Source organism: Peromyscus leucopus, chromosome 1, assembly GCF_004664715.2.
Source record: "Peromyscus leucopus breed LL Stock chromosome 1, UCI_PerLeu_2.1, whole genome shotgun sequence".
Lineage (NCBI taxonomy): Eukaryota > Metazoa > Chordata > Mammalia > Rodentia > Cricetidae > Peromyscus > Peromyscus leucopus.
In genome coordinates, this window is record NC_051063.1 from 62861047 (window position 1) to 62871917 (window position 10871).

General features: G+C 53.0%; 1 protein-coding gene across 1 annotated transcript in view; it reads right to left on the reverse strand.

The window, feature by feature from the left end:
- Positions 1-803: 803 nt before the first annotated feature.
- Positions 804-10871, reverse strand: part of Muc2 (mucin 2, oligomeric mucus/gel-forming) — a 32370-nt gene continuing 22302 nt past the window's right edge. The window contains exons 30-48 of the mRNA XM_037209050.1: positions 10589-10867; positions 9692-9972; positions 9197-9371; positions 8492-8739; positions 7700-7883; positions 7200-7416; positions 6276-6454; positions 6008-6077; positions 5781-5878; positions 5619-5650; positions 4253-4430; positions 3834-3938; positions 3589-3629; positions 3347-3469; positions 2981-3079; positions 2201-2329; positions 1996-2035; positions 1435-1561; positions 804-1172 (exon numbers count right to left, since the gene is read on the reverse strand). Of these exons, the coding sequence (XP_037064945.1) occupies positions 962-1172; positions 1435-1561; positions 1996-2035; positions 2201-2329; positions 2981-3079; positions 3347-3469; positions 3589-3629; positions 3834-3938; positions 4253-4430; positions 5619-5650; positions 5781-5878; positions 6008-6077; positions 6276-6454; positions 7200-7416; positions 7700-7883; positions 8492-8739; positions 9197-9371; positions 9692-9972; positions 10589-10867 (2816 nt within the window). The 3' untranslated portion in view covers positions 804-961. The remainder of the gene's footprint in view (positions 1173-1434; positions 1562-1995; positions 2036-2200; positions 2330-2980; positions 3080-3346; positions 3470-3588; positions 3630-3833; positions 3939-4252; positions 4431-5618; positions 5651-5780; positions 5879-6007; positions 6078-6275; positions 6455-7199; positions 7417-7699; positions 7884-8491; positions 8740-9196; positions 9372-9691; positions 9973-10588; positions 10868-10871) is intronic.

Here is a 10871-nt window from a genome sequence, read left to right on the forward strand (position 1 = left end):
ATGGAGTATTCCCACCCCCTACCCCCCAAAAAAAGGCTCATAGATTCCAAGGTAACAGTGTTATTTGGGGAGACTCAATGGAGGGTGAGACCTGGCTAACAGTGACAAGGGGCTGAGTCCTTGCAGGATATTACCCCTGGCCTTTTCCAGACCTGCTCAGTCAGGTTCTGGCCAACCATGCTGTGAACAGCTTGTCTCTGCCACATGTTGCTGCTGCTTTGCTGTTCTTTTTAAATGCATGGGGTCAAGCAATCTTGGGCTGACCCCTCAAAATCCTGAGCCAAATAAACCTTCCTTCCTTGACACTGTTTCTAGTTGGGTATATTTATCACAGTGACGCAGACCTAAACAATACAGTCCACAAAGCTAGCATTGTTTTTCCTTCAGTTGCAGCAGAAGCCAGTGCCCTGCCCCCCAGTCTGTGGCCCGAGGCCTCTTCAGTGACACACACACATACTCCATAGGCACAAACCCATGGAAATACACTTATGTGCATGCACACCTGTGCACTCACACCTGAACACACACTGTCCCCAGAGCATGTGGACAAAAGTCTCACCCATAGCGGGGAACCCTGGAAAGGAACATACGGGACTTTGCTCAGCCAGTGCTCTGAACAGACAGAGCCCAGAGCCCAAGGGAAAGCAATACAGGGGGCAGGGTCACATTGTGTCTGGTGTGCAAAAACCAATAACTGGACCCTGGGGGTCCCTGAGGAACCCTCTCCAAACCATCAAGCCCCGCCCAATTCCCAAAAGCCATCCACACGGTGGCCAGCAGAACCAACTTACACCACACGACCAGAGTGGCTATGCCTGAGTTTATTATCAGAAAGCAAAGAATGGAACAGAAACTCTGAAAATAAATATCTGCAGAGAAGAAGCCAAGCTAGAAGTGGAGGAAGCTCAGAGAGTCAGCAGGATGGCACAGGATGGGAAGGGATGTGTACAGTAGAACCCATTCACTTCCTTCCCAGAAATCGGGGACTGGAACGCCGGACTCGCTGCGGGAGCCCACAGACGGTGTCCTGGCACAGACAGCTCTCAATGTGTGTGTAGGTATGGCTCAGCTCACTGCCGTCTGGACATTCCAGGGTCACCTGGCGCTGGCTGGTCCTTTCTTCCTTGCAGCAAGAACATTTGTGATCCAGATCCTGGAAATGGGTGGAGTACCTGGGGACATGAAGGGCAGAATGAATGCCAGCTCCCTGGGAACAGCATCAGCAGCCTCCCTCACTAGTTCCCTAGTCCTACTCCTGCAGTCCAGTCAGCTTTAGCCCCCGCCCCGAGCTGAGCCCTAACCTATGTTACTCCTTCCTTCTGAGCCTGTGCCTGGCCATTCCAGCTCCTCCAGAATCCCACACTCTTGGTGAAAAGCTGCTTCTGTCCTTGAGCTCCTCCGCCCTCCACCTCCCACTTGCTGCCTGGGACTCACATGGCAAAGGTCCCGCAGGAGCCGGAACAGTAGTTCATGGAGACGTTCTTGGTGCAGCCATTATGAGAAATCTCCTTCATGACAGGGGTGGTGGAGCAAGGGGCTGCGGTGTGGTTTTTAGGGATGCCTGTGGAAGGAGACGCAAGTGTAGGGGCCGTCAGGACTCTCTCTCTCTCTCTCTCTCTCTCTCTCTCTCTCTCTCTCTCTCCCTCCCTCCCTCCCTCCCTCCCTCCTTCCCCCTCCTCCTTTCCTCCTCTTCCTCCTCCTCTTCCCCCTCTCTCCTTCCCTCCCCCCTCCCTCTATTGTACTGTTTCCTCTCCCTTTTCCAAGCATGCCTAGTCCTTAACTCCCAGTCTCACTGCTCTTTCAGGAAATGAGCTCCAGCTTGCAGCCGGGTCCCACCCAGCCCCTTCCTGGAAGGGGACTCAGATCCTTATACATCCACACAAGCGAAGGAGACACAGCAGGAACAGGAGTCCTGAAGCACTCTGCCCTTGCGTCTTCCTGCCCAAGGTTCTGGTGAAGCCCACCCCCCCCACACCCATCTCCAGCTGTACTCACATGTCTGACAGCAGCCGTTAGGCATGTACGTGATGGAACCCTGAAGGGAAAGAGGAATGAGGAGGAAGCCCAGAGCACCCCCAGCAGGTGAGTGGGGTGCATGAGAGCTGTCCTATAGGAGGGTATGGAACAAGCCTCCCGGAAACCAGGCAGCTGGTACATCAGGCAGAGGACACATGGCCAGTGCCATAGGGGTCCCACTCACCGGAACACAATCACTGGGGTTGAAGTCTGGGCAGGTGATGTTGGAGACAGAGGAGATGAGCTGGTTGTTGATTTTTATGCAGCTGAAGAAGGAACACTTGTCGTTGGGGTTTTTCTCTAAGTCCCCAGGCTGTGGACACAACACAGTTAGAACGAGGTTAAGCGAGTGCCCCTCCAGAGGCCAGCCCAGGAAGATGTAGGGGGTACAGCTTCACAGACAGGAGGCTGGCCCTTAGGTCCAGAGTCACTGGGCAAGTGACACCCATAAGAGTCTTGGAGACAGGAACTTACCTGTTTGTGGTTGCAAAACACAAAAATCTCTAACCTAGGTCTAGCCTGTGAACTAGGAAGTGACTCTGAACAGGGAAAGGGTCTTTGAAAATCTCAAGGAAAGAATCTGGAGATGAGGTCATCCTACGCCAAGATGGTCCTAACTCCGGGGATGAGCATCCTTGTAAGAGGAGACATAGGCTCAGATAGAAGAGAGGCTGCTACATGGAGACCAAGTCGGAGATGATGCAAACACAACCAGTGTCGCCTGAAGTCCAAAGAAGAGGAGGCAGGAAGGACTCCTCACAGCTTCTGCCAGCCTTAATCCTGGACTTCAGAGCTCCAGAAGTGGAACAGCCATACATGTTGTTTTTAGCCACCCAAATATGGTCACTCATACCAAGCCATGTGGGACCCGGGATGACTCCAGGCCAGTGACTGACAAGCTCACGGGGGGGGGGGGGGGAGGGGGGGGGGCCTGGAGCACTGGCCATTGCCTGTGAACACACACCTTCAGGATGAGGTACTGCTGGTTGGGCCCCTCGATGATGCAGTGGGTCTGTTGGCACTTCCTGCAGCACTCCCCGGGGACCTCCACAAGTTCAAAGCCCTGTGGACACAGGAGGGGACAAGGTTGAGATCAAAGACTTGTCCCTGCAACCAAGCAGGTCCTGGGATCACTGGAATACCTCACCTGCGGGGAGGCTACACATGGAACAAGTACTATGGTGGGAGGCACCATTTGGCAAGGAAGAGGTTTTTTAAAAAAAAATTGAAGGCAAATCATGGAAATGAACATGGAACCATGGCCTCTTAGAAGACAGGAAGAGGGTAAACTGAGGCAGGAAGAGGGAGAGAAGCAAGGAGCCGCACTTACGGAGCTGCAGGAGATGTTGCAGGGCACATGGGTGCAGGAGATGATGTTGACCTGAGTGTCGTTGTCCATGGTGTCGGTGCATACACAGTCCTGGCACTTGGTGGAATGCACTGGAGATCCAGGCTGCAGGAGCAGGCAGAAGTAAGTAAGGGAGCCGCACACACCATCACCCATGCATACTCCATTGTCAGGAGACAGACAATGCCACCATCCTCCCTGTCCCCTCCCAGTTCAGAACTCACCTGGTATTCAGCGTTCTGGTGCACACACACACCCTTGGGTTCTTGGAAGAAAGAGTGGGAAAAGCCATCAGAGGCCATCCTGAGCCTCAGCCTCCCACGCACATCTAAGTAGGCTTAGGTCTGGGTGGATACACAGCCGAAGCCATGTTAAAGAAGCACAAGGAGAAAGCATGCTCCCTCCACTGACCCCTTGTTCACAGCCTGCCCTGCCTGTGGCCTTCTCTTGCCCGGCTGGCCTCACTTACCACAGGAGTAAACTGGACAGCACTTTCCAGGCACATGCTGGCTCTTCGCTTCGAATCCCAGCAAGCATGAGGGGCGTTCTGCTTTGCACAATTTGGGGTCGCATTCTGAAGGCAGAGCAAGAGTGTGGTGACCAGGATGGATCACACCGGCAGAGCACCACCTCCCACTGCATAGCATGGGTCCAGGCCCCTGTGGAGCCCACCAAGACCAGTACTGGAAGTACTTAGGAGCAGGAGCTCCTGGTCTGATCCAAAAGCCGCTGCCACTGCCCTCTCAAGTGAGTGGAACCTGAGCTCACCGGTGAGGAAATGGCAGAAAGCCTCACCTACAGCAGGCAAGCTTGGTTACACTAGGAGCCCCAGCAGGACATGGCCCCAGGGGTCTGAGAACGGCTCCCGTGCCCCAGGGGTGTCCTTACTGCATGAAGTAATGTTGCAGCACTTGTCATCTGGGTTGACCTCCTCGACAAGGTAGGTGCCATCCTCCTCGCATGTGGTCTGGGTCTCCCCAGCACATTTCTTGGCCTGGCAGACAATGCCACTGCCACCCTCTAGGCAAACACACTCCTTGCAGTCAAACTCAAAGCGCTCTCCAAACTGCAAAGAGGAAAGATCAGATTAACACCAGGCTAGCCCTACTATGGCACTTCCATGGCTAACTGGGGAGAAAAGAGCTAGAGCAGGTAGCCAGAGGAGGGGTCAAGTGAGAAAGCCATATCCCCCACCATCTCTGAGCTCATAGGGAAGGTTTAGGGACAGGCCAGCACCTGTTCAAGATCACTGATATCACACAGATATGACTTGCTCATCAGCACCCACCAACATCCTCCTGGTATGCAATGACACACCATACATATCTCACATTTAGTCAGAGTATATGACTGGTGAGTGGATGGGTGGATAGATGAATGGATGGCCTGATGGATGAGTTGATGACTGGAAAGATAGAAGGATGGATGGATGATGGATTGGTGGTTGGTTGCATGGATGAATAGTATGTAGGTAGTTGGATGGATAGATGGATGGATAGATGATAGATGAGTGGGTGCTTGGGTAAAGGATGGATGGGTGATGGGTAGGTTTTTAGATTGGTGGATAATGGATAGATAGATGAATGGGTGGATGATGGATAGGTCGAGGCTGGGTAAGTAGATGAATGAATGAAAGATAGATAGATAGATGATAGATGGGTGGTTGAATGAATAGATAGCAGATGGGTAGATGGAGGATGAATGGTTCAGATGGATGGGTGGTTGGATAGACTGATGGATGTGGAATAGGTAGGTGAATGATGAATGAATGAATGGAGAATGGATGGATGAAGAAAGGATAAGCTAGTGAATATGGATAGGTGGATGATGGTTGGTTGGTTGGATGGATGGATGAATGGATAACAAATGGGTGATAGATGAGATGAAAGATAGATGAATGAGTGGGTGATAACATGGATGGCTAATAGATGGATGTAAGATGGATAGTTTGGATAGATGAAAGGATCATGGATAGGTATTGGATAGATTGATGGGTGGTTGGACAGATAATGGATAGGTGAGTAGATAGATGTGTGGGTGGATAAATGGATGATAGCAGATGGTTAAATGGATGACAGACAGCTCAAGGTAATGGACTGATGGACAGATGGGTGAGTGAGTGAATCTCACCCAGGACTTACATGGGCTCATGACTCAGTCTTTGGACTCCCGGGCTGTCATATCACTTCACCCCACTCATTCCCCAGAGCTCAGGATTTTAGGGAGAATTACCCCAGCACACGGGAGAACTTACCTCTCTGGGCACATAGTCGGGTCCCACACAGCCTAGGAAGAGAGAGGAGACAAACTCTGTTAACACTGTCATGGCATTATAGGGAACTGGGATGCACTTCCTGCCCCTGCCTCTGTAGACACAGAGGAAACAGGAGGGAGGCAGCAGAGGTAGGAGACATACCACAAGTCTTCACACAGACGTCATAGCCAGGGGCAAACTTGGTGGTGCCTTCAGGACAGAAGCAGCCTTCCACCAAGAGTGTGGAATTCTGGGAGGGGCTGGAATGGCAAGACACAAGCTCAGAAGGAAGGAGTGACAGGCTGCGGCTCAGCTCGGGGGCGGGGCTAAAGCTGACTGGACTGCAGGAGCAGGACTAGGGAACCAGCAGGAGTCTTCAGGCGGCATACCTGGACTGGCAAGTGGGTTCTTCTGCAGGGCCACAGGCCTGGTACACCCTGTGAGATGGACACTCCACAGCTGCAGAGGGGTGCAAGATCAGGAAGGTCGTATCCAGAGAGGGAAGGTTGCCCCTCCCTGCAGTGACAGAGCTACCCATCCCTTCCTACACAGGACCTCACCCCATGCCAGCAGAGGATGGGGAGCTGCCCAGTTCCCTTGCCGACCCACAGGTCCCCAGCACCGGGGAGCACATGGAGAGAGATGAGTGGTACTTACAGCAGGCCCCCTGGGTATGGTTCCGCCAGTCAATGCAGGCACCTTCCTTGGCACAGAGGGCTGCGTAGGCCTGTACACTGGCACACTCCATACCAGAGCCAGGCACATAGCAGCTATCAAACAGGCAGGCTTCGTAGTAGTGCTTGGGAGGCACGAAAGGATGGCACTCGGAAAACAGGCTACGCAGGGAAAGAGGGGTCACACTCTGGTCAGCACCCCGGCCTCGTCACATGCTTCCCGGGCCCCCCTTCCCTACTGGAGCCTGCTCAGAGGCACCCGCCAAAGAGGCACAATGGCTACAGCAACAGAAGACAGAAAGTTCTGGCTTCCAGAAAAGGAAGGACAGGTGCCTGTGCCATCAGGCGTATAGAGATGTACTCTGCACACCTGAATGGTCACTGGTTGTCAGGATGTCCCCTTCCAACAATCCTGGCGGAGAATCACCTAGCTTGGACTTCAAACCCCTCCCAGGGACAGGGAACGTCCTCCTGTGGCTGCCAGATTGAGGGGTTCCTGACCTGTGTCCAAGCTCACACCTGCCCCCCTGATATGTTAATGTCCTCTGGTCAGCTGATCTGCCCAGGGTCTCCAGCTCCCCTGAGCCTGCAGCTGGCCATGAGGTGAGAGATGTCTGAGAGCAAAGAAAAGTGCTGGGGTGGGGGATGACAGAGAAGATAGCTAGGGCCTGGGACAACAGAAGCCAAGTCCTGGGGCCCCCTGTGACCCAACGCCCATCCACAGTGATACCCCAGCTCTTCCAGGCCCACACAGGGGCTGCTCAGGCTGCTCTGCCTACTTGGGAGACAGCAGGGACAACAGAAAGATGAGACCTCTTGAGATCCTGCTTTTTTTTTTTTTTCTAAGACAAGATCTCAATAGCCTAGGCTTGTCCTGACCCTCTTGCCTCCACTTCCCACAGGTCACCTGTCCTTGATGAGCTGGCAGATAGGAGACGCAGTGCAGTTCTTGGGCAAGAGCCCTGCTGTCGTGATGGCTGGGCGCTTGGTGGTGAAGTCATTGTGAGGACAGCGTGGCTTGGAGGGGTCAATCACCAACCACTGGTCAGCTGCAGCTTCACAGTCGGAGATGATCTCCCCGCTGGGTAGGATACAGTCATCTGCAGTATTGTTGGTGCAGGTGCCTATAGACAGAGAAACCACCCATCAAGCCAGCACCAAGACCACACTATCAGACTCAGGTCAAGCCCTGGGGGCTCTCCTTCTCCGGTCCAGGTTCCCTGTATCCCACTGGTCAGGCAAGAGGGAAAAGTCAAAGCCAAGCTAACATCTGCTGGCTTCTCACAGGGACCAAACACAAGACATTGCCACAGTGCCCGTCCACAGAGGAGCAGAGAACCCACAGCTAGGCGACAGGTGCTCACACACCCAGTCTTGCCCTCCAAGGAAAGCAGCGGGGGGACTCACCACACTGGCCCTTTGTGTTGTTGCCAAACATGCGGTAGGGCAGCCGGATGGAGAAAGACAGACCGTTGTAGGAGATCTGGGCACCCAGCTCGGGGATGTCCACCATAAAGTTGATGCCAGATTCGTATACCTGCAGCCCATACTTCTTGTAGGGCAGAGCCACTACCTGCTTGTTCACCTGCACCTGTGGTCAACATGTCCAAGTCAGGGAGGGCCTCAGAGACAGGAGCAAGAGCCTGCCACTGGCCAGAGGCTTGCCCTGCTCTGTCCTGTCCCACCATTGTCCTCTGGAAGCCATATAGCTGATCAAAGAGGCCAAGTTGCACCTTGGGATAGCACCTGGGATATCTCTATCCCTATCTAAAAGGGGATCTTTTCCTGTCCCTCACCTCTTTCTCTTCCCTTCTTGCTTCTTTTCCACCACACTGGGGCAGACCTTTGTCCCAGCTCATCCCAGGAGAAGCCAAAGAAGGCTCTTCCCAGAGACTCTGAGCCACTGTGATGCCTCAGGGCTCCTCAGATGTTTCAGTCACCATCCCCAATAACCCCAGAGGATAGAGAAGACTCGGCTAGACACAGTCACTTCCTGTTCACATATCCTCAGAGAGGGAGTGTTTGTGCTCACTTAGAGAGCCCATGAGAAGGGCTGACATGACACCAAGGAGGCCCTACATGTGCCATGGCTCCAGGCTGGTCCAATGGACCTGCAGCTTAGTCCTCTGTTGCCTGGGGCCTACAGTATAAGGCCATGAGAGACACACTGTGGATGCCCAGCCAGCCCCAGCCACATACCTGCACCTCAATGGGCATCATGTGCACAGTCTTGATTTGCACTTCCTGGGTCTCATGGCGCACAATTAGTGTGCGGGGACAGGACACTTGGTCATTGACATCGCAATGGTAGTTGTCAATATAGACCCCAAAGTTGTCCACTTTGGAGATAATCTCCTCCACCAGCACGTAGGTACAGTTACCCTGGTAACTGTAGTAGAGCCCATCGAAGGTGACAAAGTGCGGGTCTCCCCAGCCGGTACAGTAGCCTGTGGAAAAAGCTCTGTAAGTTGATGTCACCAAACCAGAACCACTGGAATCAAATCATGGTCAGGATTCAAGGGATAGGCTGAAAAGCCAGCAGTAACTAAAGGAATCTGAAAAACCTGGTCCCTAGGCTGAGCCACTAAAATCTTTTAAAAACATCTTCCCAGTTGGTCCAGAGACACCCCCTCTTCTGCAGGGTGAGACCTTACTTTAGAGCCAGAAGGTCATTCCTAACCTCAGAAGCATCCTTGCTCAGAAAGGTGCCTCTGCCCCACCAGTCAAGGCTTCTACCTACCCGGGGAGACATAAAGGGTATTGAGAAGTCCCTAAGACTGTGTGCACAGCCTACAGCAGGCACTTAGCAATCAAGGTCTGTCCCCAGAGGCTGGCCCTGCAGCCACTGGGACCAAAGAAGAAAGGGCCCTGGCAGGTGTATCCCCAGATAACTAAGGGCCTTACAGTCACACTCCCAGTGCCAGCAGCAGCCATCAGGATCAGTGACGCGCACGGGCTTGAGGCCGTTGGAACAGGTGGGCATGGGTGGGGGGTTGCACTCCTTTTCCACAATCTCTACCACGTTGTCATACTTGCAAATGGCCATGGTACAGTTACACAGCCACCAGGTCTCATTCACCTGCAGGATGGAGGGTGTGGAACAGTTAGCAGGCAGCCTAGCTTAGCCCCTCCAGTCTACACAGGAGGATAGGACCCACTCAGGGATGGAGCTGAGGGAAGCTAGGATAAGAACAAGAAAGGCTGGATATGGTGAAAAGAGAGAGGGCCAGCAGACCCTGTGCCCACAATGTTTGGGGAAGCATCAGTTCTACTGGAGAAGGTACAGGGTGTGGGGATACGAGCATCTTGAACAATGAGGAAGCGTGTCATTCAGATGGTGGGTGCCTGGATGTGGACCTGTTCAGTGCCAGGGTAACAAGCCACATACTGCCCACTGACCTGTCTAGGAGGATCAAAGTCTTGGCACTCAAAGATGGGGGTTGTGGTTGGAGTGCTGGTTGTTGACTTGGATGTTGTGGATTTTGGCGTGGAGGGTGTCGACTTTGAAGACGTGGTAGATGGTGTGGAAGGTGTGGTCGTCAGAGGGGATGTGGGTGTTGAGGGTGTAGAAGTTGAGGGAGTAGATGGACAGGACCAATTGAAGAACTGGACTATGCAATCCAAAGAGCAGTTCACATAATAACACGTGTCCCCAAGGGTATTGTTGTAGACCAGTTCACCTAAGAAGAGAAGGAAAGAGAAGAATGTAGTCTTTACACCATCCAAAGGCATAGCTGGACACTAGAACACACTGATAGACTCTTTGGAGGCCATGGGGAGGGGCTTACTGTACTGGGGGAGGGTCCCTAGGAGAGATGACCAGGCTTAAATGAGGTATGAGGGTGAGCCCCCTAGCATGGCATTAGTGGCATTACAAGAAGAGGAAGAGAGACCAGAGCTGGCACATTTGTGCCACCTCAACACCTGATACCTGCATCATGTTTTGATGCAGAATGAGGAACTCATCAGGTGCCAGTGCCATGTTCCTGTACTTCCTAACTCCAAAACTGTCAGCTGAATGACCTTCTATTATCTATAAATCACCTGGCCTCAAGTATTTTGTTATAACAGAAAACAGACTAAGACCACCCCTATTTGTTCTCCTGAACTTGGAAGAGCCTTGACTTCTGGTTCATGTTCCCAGCAAGGTAAAGCTGACCACAAAAGCATCCGCCCATGACCAGCATCCAGCTTCCTGAGGAAGTTCCATGTTGGGATCTGACCCTGGTTCTACTCATTGGAAAGAACAGGACCAGCTTGAGCTTTGTGAACATTAGAAATGAACACCATGGATACCTGGGCCATAGAATGTTCCATTCAAAACACAGCAGGTAACCACGGTGGCAGTGCTGACCCAGGCGGTGCTGGGAGAGGTGATTGGGGAGACTGAGACTGTCCCCCAAGAGGAGGTCCTGGTGGTCTCCAAAGTAGTTGGTGTGGTTGATGAGAGCCTTGTCTGGGTGACGGTTTCCGTGGTAGACACTGGCACAGTGGGGGATGTAGGGGTGGATGTGGAGGGTGGTCTGGTGGTGGTTGAAGTTGGCACTGTTGTGGTCTTTGAGGAGGTAGACACACCTGT